Source organism: Leuciscus leuciscus (assembly GCF_965113295.1).
Source record: "Leuciscus leuciscus genome assembly, chromosome: 3".
In the NCBI taxonomy this organism is placed as follows: domain Eukaryota; kingdom Metazoa; phylum Chordata; class Actinopteri; order Cypriniformes; family Leuciscidae; genus Leuciscus; species Leuciscus leuciscus.
In genome coordinates this window covers 23,078,184-23,103,875 of record NC_138727.1, presented here as the reverse complement: position 1 = coordinate 23,103,875, position 25,692 = coordinate 23,078,184, and the positions used below count along the sequence as shown (strand labels likewise).

The window sequence follows — 25,692 nt, the reverse complement described above, 5'->3', positions numbered from 1 at the left end:
GACTGAATAGATTTTTGATATTCGCTACCGTTCCCGAGATATTCGTCTCCAAAGTTGACCTAGCCTGTGTTTGTTGCCTTATGCTAGTTAGCTTAGCATAATAATTGGTTAGCATGCTAACCAGATGCCATTCTTTCTAATGTGGCTCTTCAGCTATCAGGATAACCATAAGCTACATTAGCATTAAGCTAGCTTAGCATGCTAATCTCGTTAACATGATTTTGTGTGCTCATTCATACACTGAAGCCTTTCCTCAGCAGCTGTGTAATTCACGTCCTCTGAGTGGCGCAAGTTGTTAAACCACGTATCATGAATCCTGAACCATTCCAGTGTGGGTTTGAATCCTGTGTGGGACAAGTTTAAAATTGGGTATAAAGTTGTCATTTCAATTCCTTTATTACATGGGTAAGAGCTGTACTAATGTTTCTTACACTTGGATCAGAAATAAGTGTGTTTTTTTAACTTCATTCTGTGTTCGTTCTCATCAGACCTTCTGTTCATTTTGATTTCACCCTATCTGTAATTCTGAATCTATCTGTTCTGGAAAAGTGCTGGAAAAGTTGCTGGAAAAACCCTTACAAGCCAAAGAGCAATAAGGGCTTGGCCCCTGTAATGCTGCTTGCAGCTTTAATATTATTATTATTCTTCTTCTTCTTCTTCCGCCAATGAAAGTCTATGGCAGCCCTATGAACCGTATATAGGAAAATGATGAAATTTGGTACACTTCTAGTGATGGTAATGAATAGTAATTGGACCAATTTCTGAGCCTCTAGGACCAACTCTATAGCGCCACCACCAGTTCAAAATGTCAACATTTAAATGGTTATAACTTCTGAACCCTTTGATCTAGAGACATGAAACTTAGTACATCTGATTCATCTCATCATCGTGATCACAACTAATACCTTACATTAAGACTCCGCCCATTACAGTAGTGGCCATTTTGAAAAGTACAGTATTCAGTTTTTTCGCTACTCCTCCTTCAAATTTGATTCAATTTTGTCCAAAATTTGTTCAAATGATCTTTGGACTGAGCCGCACAGAAATGACTGAACAGATTTTTTAAATTCATCTTTGTTCAAAAGTTATGTTGTCGCAAACTTAACGAGGTCGACCCAAGATTGGTTTAGAGTCTGTATCTCGGCCAAAGTTTGATCAATCGAAACGAAAATTGGTTTGCTTCATCGGAAGCATGGTCTGAGGGTCCATGCCAAAGTTGGGAATAGCGCCACCTACGGGTCATGAGATATAAAAAATTGCTATTTTGGTCAATAACTTTTGAACAGTTTGTCAGAAAATAATAAATGTGGTATCTATGGATTCCTTGGGTCATACCGAATCCGTGGATACCGATTTTACCAGGATGAGATTTACCATGTGTCCGCCATTTTGAATTTTGTCATAATTTGCAATAACTTTTAAACTATTTGACATATCTTCACAAAATTTAGTATGGATCATTGACACAATGTCCTGAAGGTACATGAGAAGATTGAACACAGCGCCACCTAGTGTTCCAGAGATATAAGGTCTTTTGCAAAAACGCTTATAACTTTTGAAAACATTGTTCAAATTTTGATTTCTTTATGTCATTATGTTCCGTGGCATATGCAGATTCCGACGATATCTCATTTGTCATTTTCCAACAATGTGACTGTCCGCCATATTGGAGCAAATGAAAAACAGTTTTTTCGCAACTCCTCTTTCAAAATTTGCTCAATTTTGCCCAAAATTTGATCAGATGTTCTTTGGACCGAGCCGCACAGAAATGACTGAACAGATTTTTGATATTCGCTACCGTTCTCGAGATATTTGTCTCCAAAGTTGACCTAGCTTGTGTCTGTTGCCTTACGCTAGTTAGCTTAGCTTAATAATTGGTTAGCATGCTAACCAGATACCATTCTTTCTAATGTGGCTCTTCAGCTATCAGGATAGCCATAAGCTACATTAGCATTAAGCTAGCTTAACATGCTAATCTCGTTAACATGTATTTTGTCTACTTATTCTTACACTGAAACCTCTCCTCTGCTGCTTTGTAAAACATGTCCTCTGGGTGGCGCAATCTGTTCAACCATGCGTCATGAATCCCGAACCATTCTGGTCGTGGGTTCGAGACCAGTGTGGGGCGACTTTGAAATTGTGTATAAAATTGTCATTTGAATTCTTTTATTATCATGATAAGAGCTGTACTAATGTTTCCTACACTGGGATTAGAAATAAGTGTTTTTTTCTACATTCTGTGTTCGTTCTCATCAGAACTTCTGTTCATTTTGATTTCATCTGTACTTATGAACCCATCAGTTCTTCATGTACATTCTATTTCTGCTGTTTTTGCTCTTCTGGCTCCGCATTGCGCAACAGCCCTACTGTGCTACAGCGGCTTGGCCCCTGTATTGCTGCTTGCAGCTATATTAGCAATTGTTATTGTCAGAATAACAATTACTTCTTCTTCCGCCAATGGAAGTCTATGGCAGCCCTATGAACCGTACATAGGAAAATGATGAAATTTGGTACACTTCTAGTGATGGTAATGAATAGGAATTGGACCAATTTTTGAGTCTCTAGGACCAACTCTATAGCGCCACCACCAGTTCAAATATTCAACATTAAAATGGTTATAACTTTTGAACCCTTTGATTTAGAGACATGAATCTTAGTACACCTGATTCCTCTCTTCATTGTGATCACAACCAATACCTTACATTAAGACTCCGCCCATTACAGTAGTAGCCATTTTGAAAAGTACAGTATTCAGTTTTTTCGCTACTCCTCCTTCACATTTTGTCCAATTTTGTCCAAACATGTGCTCAAATGATCTATGGACTGAGCCGCATAGAAATGACTGAACAGAATTTTTTGCTATACTGGAAAAAAAAAGTTATGATGTCGCAACCTTAACGAGGTCGACCCAAAATTGGCTAAGAGGCTGTATCTCGGCCAAAAATTGATCAATCGAAACGAAAATTGGTACACTTCATCGGAAATATGCTCTGAGGTTCCATGCCAAAGTTGGGAACAGCGCCACCTATGGGTCATGAGATATGGAAAATGGCTATTTTGGCCAATAACTTGTGAACAGTTTGTCAGAAAATCATAAATGTGGTATCTATGGATTCCTTGCATCATGCCGAATCCGTCGATACCGATTTTGCTAGGATGGGATGTACGACGTGTCCGCCATTTAGATTTTTGTTATAAATTGCATTATCTTATAAAGTATTTGACATATCGGCACAAAAATTGGTAAGGATCATCATTAGCCTGGCCTGAAGGTACCTGAGAAGTTTGAACACAGCGCCACCTAGTGTTCCAGAGGTATAAGGTATTTTGCAAAAATGCTTATAACTTTTGAAAACATTGTTAAAATTTTGATTGCTTTATGTCATTATGTTCCTTGGCTTATCACAATTCCGACGATATCTCATTTGTCATTTTGCAACAATGTGACTGCCCGCCATATTGGAGCAAATGAAAAACAGTTTTTTCGCTACTCCTCCTTCAAATTTTGCTCAATTTTGCCCAAAATTTGATCAGATGTTCTTTGGATCAAGCCACACAGAAATGACTGAACAGATTTTTGATATTCGCTACCGTTCCCGAGATATTCATCTTCAAAGTTGACCTAGCCTGTGTTTGTTGCCTTATGCTAGTTAGCTTAGCATAATAATTGGTTAGAATGCTAACCAGATACCATTCTTTCTAATGTGGCTCTTCAGCTATCAGGATAACCATAAGCTACATTAGCATTAAGCTAGCTTAACATGCTAATCTCGTTTACTTGTATTTTGTCTGCTTATTCTTACACTGAAACCTCTCCTCTACAGCTTTGTAAAACATGTCCTCTGGGTGGCGCAATCTGTTCAACCATGCGTCATGAATCCCGAACCATTGTGGTCGTGGGTTCGAGACCAGTGTGGGGTGACTTTAAAATTGTGTATAAAGTTGTCATTTAAATTCCTTCCGGCTCCTTCCCCATTTTTTTCTTTTTTTTTTCTATTTAATAATTGTTTAAGTTCAAAAACATCCAGAATATTTTTTTAGTCCAAAAAATTAATTATGTAATTCATAGTGCTATACTGCCCTCTTGTGTTCAAAATCAGGTAGGCCTATTGTATCTATATGAAAATATACTCGGTTTGTGACGGTGAGAATATTTCCCCACTGGTTAATCAACGTGTGACACCGCTGGGGGCTTTTGAATCGCTAACTTAAAAACGAAAGTAAAATATGATCGTCCGCACAGACATTGATAATGGTGCGGAGCAGAGCGAGCGTTTTCAATGAATTCCTATGGAAGTAGGAATGAATATATATATATATATATATATACACACATATATAAATATATATATAATATATATATATATGTGTGTATATATATATATATATATATATATATATAAAAATAGCTGCGAGCAGCGATGGAGGGCCCAAGCCGATGACACCGCCACCGCGGTGCCACCGGCTTGGGCCCGCAATCGCTGCTCGCAGCTATATTTAGGGCCCGAGCACCGATGGTGAGAGGACCCTATTGTTTTTGCTCTGTTTATTCTTCTTCTTCTTCTTCTTCTTCTCCAAAGTGAATCGCTTTTTAGAGGGCCTTAACATGCTCGAAAACTCATGAAACTTTGCATACGCTTCAGAAGTGGTGAAAATGTACGTGTGATATGGTTTTCAAAATTGGGTGGGGCAAATTCTGTAAATTATTGCCCCCACATTTTTTCCCGGCTCTACGTTTCACGCACAGGTATGAAATTTGGTACATACATGTAATGACCCAAACCTACAAAAAAGTATCTTGGAGCATAGCCCTAAACACAACAGGAAGTGAGCTATTTTGAACTTCCTCCTAGATTTTGGGCATTTTTCGTCATTTCCTGATGTTGTACTTTAACGAACTCCTCCTACAGATTTCATCTGATCCTCTTCAAATTTGGTGAGTGTAATCTTAAGGCCTTTGCGACGTTAAATTGCGAAGATCTTGAGTTTTCGTCGAAGGGTGTGCCCTCGGCGGCCTGACAAATGTTCACCCAATTTCGGCCTTTTGGTGATATATGCATGATCAGATAAGTTCAATATTAATGTTGCTTGCAGTTCCGATGTTGCTAGGCAACCACAGACAGCCTGCAGTAACTTAGGCATACAATTTCCAATCTGCCCCAAACTTCACATGTTTGATAAGAGTCCTGTCCTGAACACACGACCATGCTCATATTTGGTTATAGCAATAGTGCCACCTGCTGGTAGCAGGAAGTGTGGCAAATACAAAACGTGCTCGAAAAATCATGAAACTTTGCACACGCTTCAGAAGTGGTGAAAATTTACGTGTGAAATGGTTTTCAAAATTGGGTGGGGCAAAATGGCTTAATTATTGCCCCTACATTTTGCCCCGGCTCTACGTTTCACGTACAGGTATGAAATTTGATACATACATGTAATGACCCAATACCTACAAAAAAGTATCTTGGAGCGTAGCCCTAAACACAACAGGAAGTCAGCTATTTTGAACTTCCTCTCAGATTTCGTGCAGTATTTGCCATTTCCTGATTTTGTACTGATGTTGTACGAACTCCTCCTACAGTTTTGATCTGATCCTCTTCAAATTTGGTGAGTGTAATCTTAAGGCCTTTCCTAAAGCCATCGGGTGGCGGTGGCAGGGGTGCGAGGGCCCTTTTCATCGCTGCTTGCAGCTTTAATTAGGGCCCAAGCCCTGAAGGGGCGAAGGCCCTATTGTTTTCGTTAGGATTATTATTATTAGGGCCCAAGCCCTGAAAGGGCGAAGGCCCTATTGTTTTCGGTAGGATTATTTATTATTATTCTTATTCTTATTTTTCTGTCAACCTTTCGGGCACTTTTGAGACCCTTAACGTGCTCGAAAACTCTTGAAACTTTGCACACGGGTCAGAACCCGCGGCCATCAGGGCCGGGCTGAAGCTGGTACCCGGGCGTGGCAGGGGGGCTCGACAGCGCCCCCTTGAACGGGGTCCGAAAACTTGGTCCATACATCAGACACGCTTGCATGTAATAATATGAAACTCGGTACACATATAGATCTCATCGGGCCGAACAACTTTCGTACTTTTACTTTTTACGCCAGCCCAACAGGAAGTCGGCTATTATGGGTTGTTTGGAAACGCATGCTGTGGAATTTAATGTACTCCTCCTAGGGAATTCATCCATTCGCCTCCAAACTCAGTCAGCATGAAGTCAAGACAATGAGGATGATAAATTGCGGACGGATTTTTGATATCTCAAACGGTTTGGCTGTGGCGAGGAAGCAAATTTATGGCGAATAATGGAAACAGGAAGTGTGTTATAAGTTCTGCATACATTAACTGATCTTGATTAAACTTCAGCAGTGTGTTCGTTGTAAGAGGCCGATCACATGGATGTGACTATTGTGAGTCAAAGTTATAGCGCCACCAACTGGCAGTAGGAAGTGTGTCCCTTTCAAAATGCTTTGAAATCACTCTCTTATTTTTACCCGATTTGCTTCAAACTTTATGTGTATAATGTAAACACACGGCAGATGTAGACCTGTGAAAGGATTTTTGATATCTTTAATACTGTTGCCATGGCAACGCTTCAAACTTTAATATTCTTTTTTGATGCTTTTGAGACTCTTAACATACTTGAAATTGGATGAAACTCGACAGACACATCACATTTATTAGCCCGTAGACATGTGCAAAGTTTCAGAAACGGGCGTGGTGAGGGGCTCAGTAGCGCCACCTTTAGTCATAAGTGGGGGCTTAGTTTTAAGTAGAGTCACAAAAATCGTTATGTATATTGTTCTCATCAAGCCGGACAACTTTTTAATTTATAGTCATAAGCTGTGACCAACAGGAAGTGAGATATTTTGGTTTGAATGTGATTTTTTGGAGAATTCTCTCCCTCTCTCTCTCTGCCTCTGCGTCTCTGTGTGTGTGAGGGGTGGGGGGATTTGTCTTTTGAGTGAGATTTGTTTAAAATTCCTGTTTTTCAAGGTTTCAGGGGCTTTTGGGGCCTTAAACGTGCTCGAAAACTCTTGAAACTTTGCACACAGGTCAGAACGTGCGGCCATCAGGGCCGGGTTGAAGCTGGTACCCGGGCGTGGCAGGGGGGCTCAACAGCGCCCCCTGGAACGGGATCCGAACAATTGTCCATAAATCAAACACACTTGCATGTAATGATATGAAACTCGGTACACATATAGATCTCATCGGGCCGAACAACTTTCGTGCTCTAAGTTTTACGCCAGCCCAACAGGAAGTCGGCTATTATGGGTTGTTTGGAAAACGCTTGCTGTGGAATGCGAAGTACTCCTCCTAGAGAATTCATCCAATCCCCACCAAACTCGGTGTGCATGAAGTAAAGACATTGAGGATTCTAAATTGCGGACGGATTTTTGATATCTCGAACGGTTTGGCCGTGGCGAGGAAACGAATTTATGGCGAGAAAAGAGAAACACGAAGTGGAATAACTTCTGCATACATTAACTGATCTTGATGAAACTTCAGCAGTGTGTTCGTGGTAAGAGGCCGATCAGATGGATGTAACTATTGTGAGTCAAAGTTATAGCGCCACCAACTGGCAGCAGGAATTGTGTCACTTTCAACATGCTTTTGACAAAAGTGGGGGGGTTAGTTTTAACTACAGTAAAAAAAAAATAGTTTGTATATTGTACTCATCAAGCCGGACAACTTTCTAATTTACATTCATTAGCTCCGGCCATCAGGAAGTCAGATATTTTGGTCTGAATGTGGATTTTTTTGCTAAATCAGCCTCTGAATTTTTAGCCACTCCTCTTAAACTATTTATTTTATTCCCACCAAACTTTTTCAACATGATGAAAATACATTAAATATGCTAAATTGTGAACGGATAATAAATATCTCAAACGGTTTTGCTATGGCGAGGGATTAATGTCCAAAAAGGAAACACTAAAAAGCCTCAAATCTTCTAAAAATGTAATTATATACCATTTATTTCTATATAAAAGTATACAAATATTACAACTAAACCCAAAATTTTACTGTGGGAAAATTTTCCCACCGGTTAATCGATGTGTGACATCGCTGGGGGCTTTTGAATCGGTAACTTAAAAACGAAAGTAAAATATGTTCGTCCGCACGGACATTGATAATGGTGCAGAGCGAGCGCATTGCAATCTTGATATCGCAGTCTGTTCATTATAGCCTTTATAAAATATAATAATAAAATAGTCAACCTAACATATAAAAATTACACTGCTCTGAATAGTATGAATTGTACTGACTATTTAAACACAGTAATCACCGCTAAACTGTGATGTTTCCAAGCACATATTTGCGCATGTGAAGAGGATAATTTTGCCCTTCAATAGTGGAACGTGAGTGAAGTACAAAGCCTATAATAAACAAATGTTTAGCATCCAAAAAATGTAATATATATATATATAACAAAAAAAAAATATTTATATATATATATATATATAAACACACTTAAAAAAAAAAAAATATATATATATATATATATATATATATATATATATATATTTTGTTTTTGTTGTTATATATATATATATATATAAATATAGCTGCGAGCAGCGATGAAGGGCCAAAGCCGGCGGCACCGCCACCCCGGTGCCTTTAGGTAACTAAAGGCACCGGGGTGGCGGTGACACCGGCTTGGGCCCGTAATCGCTGCTCGCAGCTATATTTATTATTATTATTATTATTATTATTTTTCTGTCAAACTTTCGGGCATTTTTGGGGCCTTTAACATGCTCGAAAACTCTTGAAATTTTGCACACAGGTCAGAACCTGCGGCCATCAGGGCCGGGCTGAAGCTGGTACCCGGGCGTGGCAGGGGGGCTCAACAGCGCCCCCTTGAACGGGGTCCGAAAGTTTGGTCCATAAATCAGACACACTTGCATGTAATAATATGAAACTCAATACACATATAGATCTCATCGGGCCAAACAACTTTCGTACTTTTACTTTTTACGCCAGCCCAACAGGAAGTCGGCTATTATGGGTTGTTTGGAAACGCATGCTGTGGAATTTAATGTACTCCTCCTAGGGAATTCATCCATTCGCCTCCAAACTCAGTCAGCATGAAGTCAAGACATTGAGGATGCTAAATTGCGGACAGATATTTTATATCTCGAACGGTTTGGCCGTGGCGAGGACACGAATTGATGGCGAATAATGGAAACAGGAAGTGTGTTATAACTTCTGCATACATTAACTGATCTTGATTAAACTTCAGCAGTGTGTTCGTTGTAAGAGGCCGATCACATGGATGTGACTATTGTGAGTCAAAGTTATAGCGCCACCAACTGGCAGTAGGAAGTGTGTCCCTTTCAAAATGCTTTGAAATCACCCTCTTATTTTTACCCGATTTGCTTCAAACTGTATGTGTATAATGTAGACACATGGCAGATGTAGACCTGTGAAAGGATTATTGATATCTTAGATACTGTTGCCGTGGCAACGCATCAAACTTTAATATTCTTTTCGGATGCTTTTGAGACTCTTAGTATGCTTGAAATTGGATGAAACTCGACAGACACATCACACTTATTAGCCAGTAGACATGTGCAAAGTTTCAGAAACGGGCGTGGTGAGGGGCTCAGTAGAGCCACCTTTAGTCAAAAATGGGGGCTTAGTTTTAAGTAGAGTCACAAAAATCGTTATGTATATTGTTCTCATCAGGCCGGACAACTTTCTAATTTATAGTCATAAGCTCTGACAAACAGGAAGTGAGATATTTTGGTTTGAATGTGATTTTTTTGAGAATTTTCTCTCTCTCTCTCTGTCTCTGTGTGTGTGTGGGGTGTGGGGGATTTGTCTGTTAGGAGAGACTGCTTTTATAATTGTTTTTCAAGGTTTCAGGGGCTTTTGGGGCCCTTAACGTGCTCGAAAACTCATGAAACTTTGCACACAGGTCAAAACCTGCGGCCATCAGGGCCTGGCTAAAGCTGGTACCCGGGTGTAGCAGGGGGGCTCAACAGCGCCCCCTGGAATGGGGTCCAAAAACTTGGTCCATAGATCAAACTAGCTTGCATGAATTAATATGAAACTCAGCACACATATAGATCTCATCGGGCCGAACAACTTTCTTGCTCTAAGTTTTGCACCAGCCCAACAGGAAGTCGGCTATTATGGGTTGTTCGGAAAACGCTTGCTGTGGAATGTGAAATACTTCTCCTAGAGAATTCATCCAATCCCCACCAAACTCGGTGTGCATGAAGTCAAGACATTGAGGATGCTAAATTGCGGACGGATTTTTGATATCTCGAACGGTTTGGCCTTGGCGAGGAAACGAATTTATGGCGAGAAAAGAGAAAAACGAAGTGTTATAACTTTTGCATACATTAACTGATCTTGATGAAACTTCAGCAGTGTGTTCGTGGTAAGAGGCCGATCAGATGGATGTAACTATTGTGAGTCAAAGTTATAGTGCCACCAACTGGCAGCAGGAAGTGTGTCACTTTCAAAATGCTTTTGACAAAAGTGGGGGGGGGGGTTCATTTTATGTACAGTGACAAAAATAAGTACGTATATTGGTCTCATCGAGCAGGACAACTTTCTAATTTGCAGTCATTAGCTCTGACCAATAGGAAGTCAGATATTTTGGTTTGAATGTGGATTTATTTGCAAATTCAGCCTCTGCATTTTTACCCACTCCTGCTAAGTGGTTTATTTTATTCAAACCAAACTTTTTCAACATGATGAAAATACATTAAAGATTCTAAATTGTGAACGGATATTGAATATCTCAAACGGTTTTGATATGGCGAGGGATTAAAGTAATGTCAAAAAAGGAATCAGAAAACATCTAATTTCTTCTACAAATGTAATTATACACCGTATATTTTTATATAAAATTATACAAATATTAGAACTAAACCCATTTTATTCTGTTTTTGCAATTCAAGAAGTATAAAAAAAGTAAAAAACAGGCTATTTAGAGCTATTTGGTTCAACAAAATGCAAACATAGGGCTATACTGCCCTCTTGTGTCCAAAAGGATATAAATATAGTATATAAAAGTTTTTACTAGGTAGGCCTATATTGTATTTAAATATAAATGTATTAGGTATATGACTGTGAGGATATTTTCCCATCGGTTAATCGACGTGTGACACGAGCGGGTGCTTTTAAATCACTAATATAAAAGTGAAAGTAAAATTCGGACGTCCGCACGGACATTGATAATGGTGCACACACGTTGGAAAGAATGATACTTTTAAACATAACACTAAACCGCCATTAGGTGTCGCCAGGCGACCGTCTTAATGAGCGAGTCATTGATTCATTCGTTCAAACGATTCGTTCGAATGACTGAGTCATTCATGATTGAGACAGATGTTTATGGATTGATCATTGAATCTTTGAGTCAACCGATTCGTTCTAAATGCTGAATCATTCAGTAATGAGAAAACAAGTCGCTGTGAGATGCGCGACGGTTCTGCTGTGATCTTTGTTTAACTATTTTTGCTACTGAAACAGAACAAAAACAGTCAATATTGCATCTAAAATGTAAGTGACTTAATTATAACTGTTTATTAACCTGTTGTATGAAATCAATGTCACAGTTTCAATCGTGATTGTATTCAGGAAACAGTAGCCTACTCGTCAAGTGAGGTTGCTTAACTCTATCATAGGTTATAAAATATATAAAAACTCCATATTTGTAATTTTTGTAGTCAGTATGTTGTTAACTGGGTTTCTTTTTTGTGTGCTCTTTTTACGTTTCTCCTGGAGAAGCTGCACGAGCCTCAGCAGCGCAACCTTGTTACCATTGATCAGTAATACATTTATTATCAACAGTTGATTGCAACTTAAAATGAATGTAATAAAAATATAGCGTTCAGCGTCAGTTCAGGCAGGCCGCGTAGTCAAGCTCAGCTATCAGCTGATACCTATCCAGACCTAACAGCTGATCTGATTTCTAAGCACTCAATTGGTCCCTATCAAACAGGGCGCCGTATTTAAAGTCATTCTTCAGTGTGCCTGCTTGGCTGCTTCCACTGCATTGCTTGCAAAAGTGCAGCTTATTGCAATAAAGATGCGATTACTCGTGTATTTTGCTGTAACGTTACTCACCCAACTGCTGACCATGTCTACTGCCGCAAATGATGAAGACCAATGGCAAGTTGAATCAATCGAAGAAACCCAGCAGCAAATAAATCAAGCAGAGGAAGCCATTCAAGACGAAAGCAACGCTTCTGTCCGTCGGAGCTCTCGCCTGGCAAGTAAAACATATAGTCCTCCCAGCATCATTGACTGGCCACTGCCGAAGTTACTGGAAACCTTGTATAGACACGATATCTCGGCACCGACTGGAGCTACGCATAAAGAACTGTTTGCTTTGCTCTGTGAAAAAATCGACGTCCCAGCAGCAGATTTTCCTCCTCCTCCCTCATTCTCCGGCAGGAAACAGGCGCAGAAGAGGAAGAACCTCGACCCGGCTTCCACTCCATCTGCTGATGTTGCACCCAAGCGGGCAGGTGGTCCAGCCGTCTCAACCCGAGCGGTCTACTCTTCTTCAGTCCAAAGCAATGACCCAGTGTTGTCAGCATTGTCCAACATTCAGTTTTCACTGTCCGACATGAACTCCAGAATTCAGGCTCTGGAGTCCGGTTCAACTTCTAGGTCCTCGACAAATCTTCTCTTCTCCGGCCAGTCTTCCGAGAACTCCTCATCGGCCACGGCACGGCTGCCCGTGTTTACGCAGCAGCAGGATGATGACGTCATCAATTCAGTGACTATACCACGGAGAACGATGGGAAGTGCAGTTCCCGTGTCTACAGGCTCTCCATTCTTTCCGCCAGCGGCTACGATCTCTCATCAGTTAAGAAGCCAAATCATCGCAGGTAATGATGTCAATCTTGTGAAAATATTGCTGTGCTCAGAAATGAGCGAGAAGCGTGTTGTTGATTGCGGCGATGTGTCTGTTATGCTTAAAGATAGCGATCCCCGGCTTTCAAAAAATGTTAACACTAGCTGAATTTAACGTGGCATTTGGGGTTTTCAGAGATGTCATATGTGAAATCTATCCGTCTCGTAGAGCTGAATTGGACACATATTTAGCAATTATTTCTGACTTGGCTTTGACTTATGGAGGAACTCTCTTCTACGACTATCACAAATCATTCTCTGCAAAAGCTGCTATGTTTATTCAACGTTTTAATCAGAGACTGGACTGGTCAGTAGTCGACTTGACCCTCATAAGCAGACATTTCACTGGTCATCAAGCTCTCTCCTGCTCAATTTGTGGCTCTCATTCTCACACTCTCAATCTATGCCCAAAATCGGTGTCTCCTCCTCCCTCTAAACCTGGCTTTCAAACTGTTGACACAAAGGTAACACCATTTGCTACTCCATTGTGCTATAATTTTAATGAAAATGTTTGCAAGTTCTATAATTGTAAATATGTTCATGCTTGTAGTTACTGCGGGGACAGCCACCCAAAATCGGTGTGCCCAAGACGAACCCGCTTTATGAAAAAGGAGAAAAAGAAATAAAGCCATCAACCCCAATTAATGTTCCAAAGCTGGGTCAGGCACTGAAAAATCATCCTAACCGCTGCTTCGTCAATTATTTATTAACGGGACTTGTCCAAGGTTTTTTTGCAGGATTATTATGGTTGCCAAATCATTCTTTTTCCTGTAATAATTTGCTTTCTGCTGTTAAGGAACCTGAAATTGTCGATTCTTTGTTGGAAAAGGAAGTTAAGAAAGGATTCATGATTGGGCCTTTTCATAAGTCTCCTTTCTCAACTTGTCGGATTAATCCTATAGGGATTGCTACCCGAAAATATTCAGGGAAGAAGCGCTTAATTATTGACTTGTCTGCCCCCCATAAAGACGCTGCTCAAAGTATCAATAGTCTTATTCCTCTAGCTCCGTTTTCTCTGTTTTACGCAACTGTTGATGATGCAATTAAATTCATTAAAATAGCAGGTAGGGGTGCATGGCTCGCAAAGGCAGATATTTCAGACGCCTTCAAAGTCATGCCTTTACATCCATCGCAGTGGCATTTATTTGGCGTTAAATGGAGGGAAAAATTATATTTTTCGGTCAGGCTCACTTTCGGCTGTCGTAGTAGTCCAAAAATATTTGATACACTATCAGAGGCACTATGTTGGATTCTTCTTAATAACTGCAAATTACCGCACGTGCTCCATCTTTTAGATGATTTTCTGCTTGTGGATCATAAAAATGCAAAGCCAGAAAGATGCATTTCGGCGTTAAAACACACTTTCACCGAATTAGGTGTTCCCCTTTCGGAGGAAAAAACTTTAGGCCCTCTTAAAGTTATTGAGTTTTTAGGCATTACATTAGATTCTAACTTGATGCAAGCCTCGTTGCCCCTTGAGAAATTAAATCGCATTAGAGAAATCATGAGAAATGCTCAGACGTCAATTTCTTTTTCAAAAAGAGATTTGCTTTCTCTACTAGGCCATCTTAATTTCGCGATGCGTATAATTCCACAAGGCAGGTCTTTTATTGCCAGACTCCTCGATCTATCCAAATCAGTTAAAGATCTTAAGGACATAGTTACCTTAGATGAAGGCTGCAGATCCGATCTCAGGTTCTGGTCTTTGCTCCTTAAAAATTGGAATGGCATTTCCTTTTTTCACTATGATGATCTAGAGTCTTCTGCAGCCCTTAAATTGTATACAGATGCTGCGCCTTCTGTCGGTTTTGGGGGGGGGTTTTAATGGTCATTGGTTTGCTAGTAAATGGCCAAAGGAGCTGCTATCCGTGCCTGACAATAACATGTCCACCGCTCTGTTGGAATTATATCCCATAGTGATAGCTTGTATTTTGTGGGGCAAACAATGGTCTAGAAAACAAATTCTGTTTTTTTGCGACAATGAAGCAACTGTTAATATTATTAACAAGGTCGCTCATCAGTTCCATTTATTAACAGATTCACAAGGCGCCTTACTTGGTTATCGGTCATGAATAACTTCATTTTTCGTGCTGCTCATATTCCAGGCTTAAACAATCAAATTGCTGATTCTCTTTCTCGATTTGAATTTCAGAAATTCCACCTCCTGTGTCCAGGTTCAGCGTCAGCCAGCTTGGTGTGCCCTCCTTTCAGCCAAACTGTGATAGATTAGACATGACCTTTCAATCTTATTTACATTCAGCAGCAAAGTACATGCGCAGTGGTCTAGCAACATCAACATTAAAAATGTACGACACTGCTTGGTCTCATTTTTGTTCTTTCTGTGCCACCTTCTCTGTAGATGTATTTCCTGTCAATGTTTCATATGTTAGTGCTTTTATAGTACACTGTTTTGAGTCCCAAAAAATGCAGCCTTCATCCATCAAAAGCAAAATCGCCGGCATTCAATTCCACCTGCGCTGCTTGGATCCATCCACCATCAGCTTGCTCGAAAATTCATCAATTCGTCTCCTGCTTAATGGACTTAAAAAAGAGAAACCAAAAGGCAATGATCATCGTCTCCCTCTCACACTTCCACTTCTTAAAAAATTTATTTCACGTCTGAGAGAGGGATGTTTTGGGATTTATTCTGATATGTTGTTAGAATCTGTTTTGCTTACGGCTTTCTATGGCTTTCTCAGAGGTGGCGAGTTTTCAACACGCACAGGTTCCTTTAATCCGGCACATGACCTCACTATATCTGATGTTTCAATTTTTTCTCACCACTTCACCCTATTTCTAAAACACTCAAAAACCGATAGAAATAGAGAAGGATCTTTTGTTTATGTTTCTGAAACTAACTCTGCTTTTTGTCCTCTCTCATCTATGTTGGCTTATCTGAGGAGTCGTTCACAAGCTCGTCCGGAGGATCCATTATTTTCAACGGAGGAGGGAAAGCCTATGACTAGAGCTTGGTTTGCATCCCGTTTCCACCTGCTTTGTGAATACTGCGGGCTTCCCCCAGAGCGTTATTCGGCTCATTCATTGCGCATAGGGGCGGCTACAACAGCAGCTTCCTCTACTCCCGTATCTACCCTAAAAGCTATGGGGAGATGGTCTTCGGCAGCTTATGAACGGTACCTCCGGCCAGATAATCGAGCCATCCTTGAGGCTCAGAAAGCTATGAGTGATGCTTGTGATCTGTAGTTGAAATAAACATTGCTTCAAGTACTAATGGGTATTATTATAATTTTTTTTTTTAGTTCTAGCTTCATTCCTCTTGCTAGCTTCACGTAGATATTTTGGGTCATTCTTTTCAACTAAATAAATTGGCTTTTTGAAACGCTCATTTAATCCTCTACTGGCTCTTCAGTTAGCAAGAAGAGCCAGGGTTGATTGCCTGGTATGGTCTGTTTGGGGGATTTGTTTTGCTGCTTTCCCAGTTTAATGGGAGATGTCCCCAGAAGCTGCTGCTGTTCCCTGACTAGCTTTCATGGAGCTCATGAAAATGATGGGTAACTCAGAACAGAGCCATACCGCCAAATGTAACTTTAACAATAATGCAAATAAATTATTATTATTTTTTATATATTTGACAATGTCTGTTATTTTTGACTCAAGTGGTCCTGACTGAAATATAGCGTTCAGCGTCAGTTCAGGCAGGCCGCGTAGTCAAGCTCAGCTATCAGCTGATACCTATCCAGACCTAACAGCTGATCTGATTTCTAAGCACTCAATTGGTCCCTATCAAACAGGGCGCCGTATTTAAAGTCATTCTTCAGTGTGCCTGCTTGGCTGCTTCCACTGCATTGCTTGCAACCCACCTCCTCCCCTAGCTCCTCCTTTAACTTCTGTTTAACTTAATCAGTGTCATTCTGTTGTCATTGATGTATGCTCTGTTCTCAAGGGGGATTTGTTTTGCTGCTTTCCCAGTTTAATGGGAGATGTCCCCAGAAGCTGCTGCTGTTCCCTAACTAGCTTTCATGGAGCTCATGAAAATGATGGGTAACTCAGAACAGAGCCATACTGCCAAATGTAACTTTAACAATAATGCAAATAAATTATTATTATTTTTTTTATATATTTGACAATGTCTGTTATTTTTGACTCAAGTGGTCCTGACTGAATTAGAATAATCTCTCGTTTTTTTGTGATTCCCAAGTTATTTTTTGTCATTGGCGTTCTAATCAGGCTACTCTGGTCGGGCAAGCTACCCACTAAACATTGGACGTCGGATAGACGTGCAGATCATGTCTATATTGGGTCCGTCGGTCCATGACCAATTCTGGACATCTATTCGACGTCCAAACTAGGTCCACTATTTGGACGTCCAACCATGACCCAACTTGGACGTCATATAGACGTTCAACATTGGACCTTTGAACTGGGTAATTTTTTTCGACGTCCAAACTAGGTCCACTATTTGGACGTCCAACCATGACCCAACTTGGACGTCATATAGACGTTCAACATTGGACCTTTGAACTGGGTAATTTTTTTCGACGTCCAAACTAGGTCCACTATTTGGACGTCCAACCATGACCCAACTTGGACGTCATATAGACGTTCAACATTGGACCTTTGAACTGGGTAATTTTTTTCGACGTCCAAACTAGGTCCACTATTTGGACGTCCAACCATGACCCAACTTGGACGTCATATTGACGTTCAACATTGGACCTTTGAACTGGGTAATTTTTTTCGACGTCCAAACTAGGTCCACTATTTGGACGTCCAACCATGACCCAACTTGGACGTCATATTGACGTTCAACATTGGACCTTTGAACTGGGTGATTTTTTTCGACGTCCAAACTAGGTCCACTATTTGGACGTCCAACCATGACCCAACTTGGACGTCATATTTACGTTCAACATTGGACCTGAACTGGGTAATTTTTTGGACGTCTATGACAGGTGCAGGAAATTTACATGATTATTATAATTTTTTTTAATTTACAAATGAAGAGCTCTTTTCCAAAACGCGAGTTTGTCGTGTCATTTTGCTGTGTAATGAACCTATTCACTGCTCCATCCACGTTTCCAAATCGCTATATTTAAAATGTAATATATTTTTAAAATATTTAAAATATTATATTTTAAATATTTTAAATGTACTGCAAGATGCTCGTGATCCAAGCGCCGAACCTATTTTTAGCCTAAACGCGATAATCATAAATTATATCACTCTCTCTGTAGCTCAAACAGTAGGGCGTTGGCACGTGGAGCAGATGATCACGAGTTCGAGTCCCAGGTAAAGCAAGGTGTGTGTGTGTGTGTGTGTGTGTGTGTGTGTGTGTGTGTGTGTGTGTGTGTGTGTGTGTGTGTGTGAGAAGCCGATGTTTTGTTTGAGAGCACTGAGCGCGATTTATTGTAAACAAACTTTTGTGGATGGACGTCGAAAAATGACGTGCGGAAGACGTCGAAAAATGACGTGCGAAAGACGTCGAAAAATGACGTGCGGAAGACGTCGAAAAAAGACGTCGCCTGGCGTTACAAAACAACCCCTTCAATGGACCAAATTTGGACGTCCAAAAATTACATGAAAATGACGTCACTACGACGTCACATTGCGCAGTGGGTAAATTCTCTTTCAGGTAGGCCTATTGTATATATATATAAATATATTAGGGATGTCGGTTAATCGACGTGTGACAACGCTGGGGGCTTTTAAATCGCTAACTTAAAGTAAAATACAGATGTCTGCACAGACTTGAATAATGGTTCTGAGTAGAGCGAGCATTTTCAATGAATTCCTATGGAAGTAGGAATTAACTAAAAAACGTTCACTCTGTTCTGCTCGTTCCTCGCCGTGGGCGCTCACAGTTATGAATGCCTGTTTAGCCAAGAGCTTTTAGTTTAATTTTAAAATGAACGCCATTTCGGGGGGTGGATTGCTTGAATCTATTTTACAAAAGCACCATGTTGTGTTTTATTGCGAGTGTACATAAATATAAGTAAACACTTTGCAGTTTGAATGATATCCTGTATGAACAAAATGATGTGCCAATTATGTTTTTATGTGTCTACTGTTAAATCACACACACATTCCAGCATTGCAAACTTGACATCGCAGCCTGTTCATTATAGCCTTAATAAAATATAATAAAATAGTAAACCTAACATATACACACTGCTCTGTTTAAATAGTCAGTAGTACAATTCGTACATTAACAGTAAGCACTGCTCCACTGTGATTTTTCCAAGCACATTTTTGCGCGTGTGAAGAGGATGATTTTTTCCGTCGATATTGGAAACCGAGTGAAGTACAAAGCCTATAATAAAGAATAGTTTAGCATCCAAATACACCACAACTGTTGAAACGTTTTGATTCTAATGATAGGGTTACGTGAGCCCAACACTTACTTTCGTTTTTATTTTTACATTAAATTTAAAGGATTTGTTGTGGAATATTTTGAGTGTATCATAAAATCAGAATAAGGTAAGACAAGTAATATTTTCTGTCTTTTATATACATATATATATATATACACACACACACACACACACACACACACACACACATACATATACATATATATATATATATATATATATATACTAGGGGTGTAACGATATTCGAACCGAACCGAAAAACCGCGATACACCACCCACGATACGAATCGCGATACTCTCATGGCGTACCGAACACGCCCGCCCCGCCCCCTGCTGCCCCGCCCCCTGCTGTCCCGGCTCATTGGACCTCATGTCTTATGTGTACACAACGAATACAGCGTTGCCTAACCACCATTAACCACATTTAATCGCAATAAGCTCAGTGTTTTGTTACATTCGATAATAAGCAAGGTGTAATCTTTCAAATTCTGTCTATTTGATGACGAAATTCAAACATTAAATGTCGTTTTGGCGCTCTTTGATGTGGCGTGACAGATCACCGTAGGCTACTAGGCTCCTCATTTCAAGCGGCAGCGCGGAGCGCGAGTAAACGCGATTCTCTTCCTCAGTTACAGAATAAACATGAATGGACACCTGAAGGTATGTTGAAAGATACAGTATACTTACTGAAAGGCATCATAACTCGTGTAATCGCTCAGTCAGTGTTTCAACAGCGGAAATATGTCAATAAAACGCTTCTTTTTTCACATAGCTTTATTTACCTCAGGCAAGTCATTCAGTGTCCACAGCTTGTTGGTTTGCTAAGGAAATGAACTCTTTCACTAAATAAATGCACTATATTAGCCTATATATTATATTTTACTTAACCTGTTAATGACATCTTGATTATTTTATGTATGTTTAAAATATCTGTCATGAAAATGACAGCAACTGTGTAAATTATTATATTTCAATAATAAATTAGAGTAAAAACATATGTTAATGTAAAAACTGCCTTATGTGCAGTTTACATGTTTTCATACAATTTGTTACTTGAGTGTTGATTATTATTATATCTAAAAATAAATAGCAACTGAATTTAGGCTAAAAGTCTTGGCTCTGTTGTTAAGCTTTAATGTTATAGTAATGTGCAAGTAAGGGCTCCTATATAGTTTACAGCATTAGCAGATAATTAGTTTTATCCTTGCGAAACGTTTACTTGTAATTGAATTAATTTAAAGACAAGGACACAATTTGTTAATTAAATTATCTGTTTAAAAACAAAAACAATTTTAGCTTTCTAAACCCCCCACTCCACCTAAATGAACCGAACCGAACCGAACCGAGACGTCAAAACCGTGGGACGTACCGAACCGTCAGTTTTGTGTATCGTTACACCCCTAATATATACACACACACACACATATATATATATACACACATACACACATGTATATATATATATATATATATATATATATGTGTGTGTGTATATATATATATATATATAGCTGCGAGCAGCGATGAAGGGCCAAAGCCGGCGGGACCGCCACCCCGGTGCCTTTAGGTAACTAAAGGCACCGGGGTTGCGGTGCCACCGGCTTGGGCCCGCAATCGCTGCTCGCAGCTATATATATATTTATTATTATTTTTCTTAAGACTATTCAGGCATTTTTGGGGCCCTTAACATACTCAAAAACTCTTGAAACTTTTCACACGGGTCAGAACCCGCGGCCATCAGGGCCGGGCTGAAGCTGGTACCCGGGCGTGGCAGGGGGGCTCGACAGCGCCCCCTTGAATGGGGTCCGAAAACTTGGTCCATAAATCAAACACGCTTTCATGTAATAATGAAATCCAAAGTAGTCGATTGTCGAGTTCACGAGCGTGATTATATGCACGTGAACTCGACAATCGACTACTTTGGACTTCAACCGAAAACAGGGTGTAAATACAGGTATGAGCGCTGGCCGAATTAACTTCATTTTTCTTCATATCTTTCACATCTACTGCAGTCAGATTCACCCGTGCTAACTCTAAAGGAATCACTCACATTGGCTGGGCACTTGTAATGACACATCAAGGATGTTAAGAGGGTAAAAGCAGGTGTAAAATATGCCCCATTGAAGTCAACAGGGTGCAAATTTTAAAAAGAGGATAACACGGTGTAGGCAACACCGATTTTTGTCGTTGTTCTCTGTATTGACAGCATTCCAAATTTACAAAAAAATGAGCTCAATGTTAAAGTTCTCCTTTAATTAGCTGCGCATTGCAGTACTTGGTAGCCTTGTTGTCCCCCTAAATGAATTATAAATAAACATAAAAAACTAGTAGGCTATTTGCAGTATATTAAATCGTTTTTGACCTAATTATTTTGCACTGAATGAGTCTGACACACGAGTCTGTCGGCTCTGACAGCGTTGCATCACGTGCACCTGCGCAATATCAGAGCTTATGATTTCCGAAAATAGTACTATGTTGTCAACTAGTGATATCATCACAAGAACTTTTGAGGAATATGCAACATAAGTTAGACAATTGTTTTTGTCATATATGTATTATAATAACTGACAGACACTATAATTTCAGCCAGAGGCTGAACATAGGAGCTCAGCTTCGAGGCTGAGACACGAATAGACTATTAACTTAAAGCTTTTACTCTTAAACACAAAAGGCACGTCCACTTTAATAAAAAAAGAATATTTATTAAACAAACCAGATCAAGTAATAATATTCAGCAAACCTTCTAGTAGCCTACTTACTCCAATCTGTCTCTCTTCTCCAGTGGGTTGGGCTAATCCAAAAGAAGTGAAAACAGGGGGGTGTTCTGAAGACAGACTGTTACCTGTGAAACGGGGTGCTCTGAAAACACCCCCATTAGCAATTAGTGCTTTCCACCTGATGAAATGAACACGGCAAAAAATCGACCAATCAGAATTCTGGTCGAGCCAGAACGTATCGACCAATAATCGACTAATCGACTGGGAGATTACAGCCCTAGTCAACAGTCTGTATCATCATTATACTGATTGTTACTGTCTAATGAGCCATGTGTGCAAACAAGAATGATAAACTGTACATTCATGGAGGTCAGTGTCAGTCCTTTCACTTGTTCCTGTTTCTATGTGTTTGTTAATGATAAGTCAATTGATTTGTAGCTTCTTGGACAAGTTCAGCTCTAAATGGGTTAATATTAGAAAACTGGAGATGTGGTTTTCAGGCACATATTGGCTTCTATGGTTGCTGTCTTTATAATCTTGTAGCACTTTTTTCTTTGAAATTCCAGCGTTGTTGGTGGACGTGACAAAGCTTGTTTCCATCAACAACACCACCAACAAAGATGTTGTCGACCGCCCCACCAAAGATGCTGAGAGTGACGGCCCAGGTGAAACGTCACTTTGCACACCTTGCAGACCTTCACAAGTAAGTATTTATTAATTGGTAAATTTGAACAAACATTAAAACTTAAACCATTTTTGCCATTCTATTGCTTGTGGCAATTATCTTTGGTTTTGCCCTTCGTTGCATTCTATTGCTTGTGGTGATTTTCCTTGTTTATTTCTTTGCTTATGCTCTTTATTTATTTATTAATTTTATTTGTTTGTTTGTTTACAAAAGGTGAAAATCGGGAATGATGGAACCGTCACTGTCTCATCACATTGTTGGGAGACTGCAAAAGCTTGTACCACCCCCAATGGGATGGCACGGGTGCTGCTGATGGGGCTCTTCAGTGTGGATGTCCTCCTCAAGTCCAACCTGAAAGGAGGGGTCAGCAAGCTGGATCCCTCTGCTGATCGTCTGCAGGCTCTCGACCCAAGGAAACTTCAAGCTTTACTAGGTAAATAGTTTTCAGAGCTGGTGCTTTCCAGTTTTGATTGCATCTCTGCCAGGCGGGGGAGGGGGGTCGAGATTTTCGCGTACCAGAGGGGCAGCAGGAGGAGTGAGGAGGGGGAGAGTAATCGTTGTTCTGTTCCACAGATGCTGTTGTAAACCAGTTTCCGACGGCCAAGGAAGCTGATGTCAGAAAATCGATTAACAGTAGAATCTGCGAGCTAAGACACCAGGTGAAGTGCAAAAGCGTGGTCGTTTAAAAAAAAGATAAGTCGTTTAAATCAGCGAAGAACCAAGATGGACTCCTATCCAGGATAACGGACTGTTCTTTTGGCAATTTATTTATTTTATTTTCCACAGTTCCTTGAAAGTTTGTATTATTTTATTTATTTATTCATAATTATTTGTGCATTTTGTTTATACATTTTATAACAGCACTGCTGAAAGTTTGAAATAGACATAGGTCATTGAAATTGCTTTAATTTATATTTTGTGTATTTTCTGTTCAATGGCACTCTTTAAAACTGTTGTACTGTTAAGAAATGAAGAGTTCAATCACATTTCCTTTATCTGACCATATGCAAGGCCTCCTGTGGTTTTAATAGGCCTGTGTAGCTGTCTACCTCAAATTGGGTTTAGTATCTGTGCCTGATTAAAAGAAAATAAAGGTGGCTTTTGATAGATGACCCATTAGTCTGTTAATATGTGGTATAAAGGTTTGCACATATATTGCAGGTTGAATATTTATTAAGTATTCATATTTTAGATGTTACATGTACATATACTGTATATATCACCATATATGTACATACATTGTTAGGCATGTTCTCATATATGTACACATATATTGTGTATATATTTTACAATATATATGTACATATATTTTCATATAATATTACATATATTTAAAATGTATTCCACAATATATTGAACACATATCTGTACATATATTTCATGTATATATTTCCATATAATTTTACATATATTTAAAATATATTCTACCATATATTAAACATACATGTGACACTATATCTTTACATATATTACCAAAACATTTTCCCATATAAATCTAAATATATTTATAAATATAATATTGCATATATTTTGGGATATATAAACACATATATTATATATTCATGTTCAATATATTGAAATATATTGAAAGCGGCAATCATTTGTATATTTTGCAATATATTGCAATATATTACACAAATATATTATATATTATATAATATATGTATCATAAATATATTATTCAATGTATTCTAATATATAATATATTGGAAAATAGAAAGGAAAAATAATATATTACAATATATTACAATATATTTCATGTAATATATTGGTAAATATATTTTTCTTTCGTAAGGGAGGTCTATACTTTTATCTACAATGATAAAACTCAGTACGTATATTGTTCTCGTCGAGCCGGACAACTTTCTAATTTACATTCATTACCTCCGACCAACAGGAAGATATTTTTCTTTGAGTGAGAAAACTTTTAATTATTGGTTTTCATGGTTTCAGGGGCTTTTGGGGCCCTTAACATTCTCGGAAACTCTTGCAACTTTGCACACAGGTCAGAACCCGCAGCCATTAGGGCCGGGCTGAAGCTGGTACCCGGGCGTGGCAGGGGGGCTCGACAGCGCCCCCTGGAATGGGATTCGAACACTTGTCCATAAATCAAACACGCTTGCATGTAATAATATGAAACTCGGTACACATATAGATCTCATCGGCTTGAACAACTTTAGTGCTCTAAGTTTTACGCCAGCCCAACAGGTAGTCGGCTATTATGGGTTGTTTGGAAATGCATGCCCCTGGATTTCGATATACTTCTCCTTTGGAATTGATCGGATTGCCACCAAACTCGGTCAGCATGAAGTCAAGACATTGAGGATGATAAATTGCCAGCGGATTTTTGATATCTCGAACGGTTTGGCCGTGGCGAGGAAATGAATTTATGGCGATAAAAGAGAAACAAAATGTGTGTTATAACTTAGTCCGCTTTACTTACAGTTACAAAACTCGGCACATATATTGTTCTCGTCGAGCCGGACAACTTTCTAATTTACAGTCATTAGCTCGGATCAACAGGAAGTCAGATATTTTGGTTTGAATGTGGATTTTCTCTGACAGAGAGAGTGCCCTCTGCCATTCTGTGTGTGTGTGTGTGTCTGTGTGGGGAGGGGAGGGGAGGGGGGTGTCTGTGTGTGTGTGGCGAGGAGGAGGAGGGGGTCTCACTCTCTCTGTGTTTGTGTGTGTGTGGCTGTCTGTCTGTTACAGTGAAAAGAGCTTAACTATTTCATTCATTTGTTCTGCATTAAATGATAAATAATTCTCTAAGGCCTTGCTTTTTTGTATATAAAATATTTATATATAAAAATTATATGTATATGTATATATATAAATATATATTAGGTATGTGACTGAGGATATTTTCCCACCGGTTAATCGATGTGTGACACCGGCGAGGGCTTTTAAATCGCTAATATGAAAGTAAAATACTCCCGTCCGCACCGACATTGATAATGCTTCGGAGCAGGGCGAGGGTTTTCCATTATTTGCTATGGAAGTAATGAACTAAAAAACGTTCGCTTTGTTCTGCTCGCTCCTCGCCGTGGACGCGCACCGTCATGAATGACCATGCAGCTGTGCACTTA

The 25,692-nt window shown here is 39.5% G+C and overlaps 1 protein-coding gene across 3 annotated transcripts; it reads left to right on the top strand.

Moving 5' to 3' along the window:
• The first annotated feature begins 21,101 nt into the window (after positions 1 to 21,101).
• LOC309495353 (uncharacterized protein) lies at positions 21,102 to 23,710 on the top strand. Of its 3 annotated transcripts, XM_082165031.1 has the most exons (4): positions 21,102 to 22,287; positions 22,485 to 22,621; positions 22,817 to 23,036; positions 23,177 to 23,710. In XM_082165031.1, the coding sequence occupies exons 1-4, from the start codon at positions 22,248 to 22,250 to the stop codon at positions 23,287 to 23,289; spliced, it is 510 nt and encodes a 169-aa protein (XP_082021157.1). In that variant the 5' UTR covers positions 21,102 to 22,247; the 3' UTR covers positions 23,290 to 23,710. The 3 variants fall into 3 exon arrangements, 2 of the variants coding, with proteins under 2 accessions (XP_082021157.1, XP_082021158.1); XR_014204627.1 differs by having other exon boundaries at positions 21,102 to 22,621; XM_082165032.1 differs by having other exon boundaries at positions 22,817 to 23,710.
• Positions 23,711 to 25,692: the final 1,982 nt, after the last annotated feature.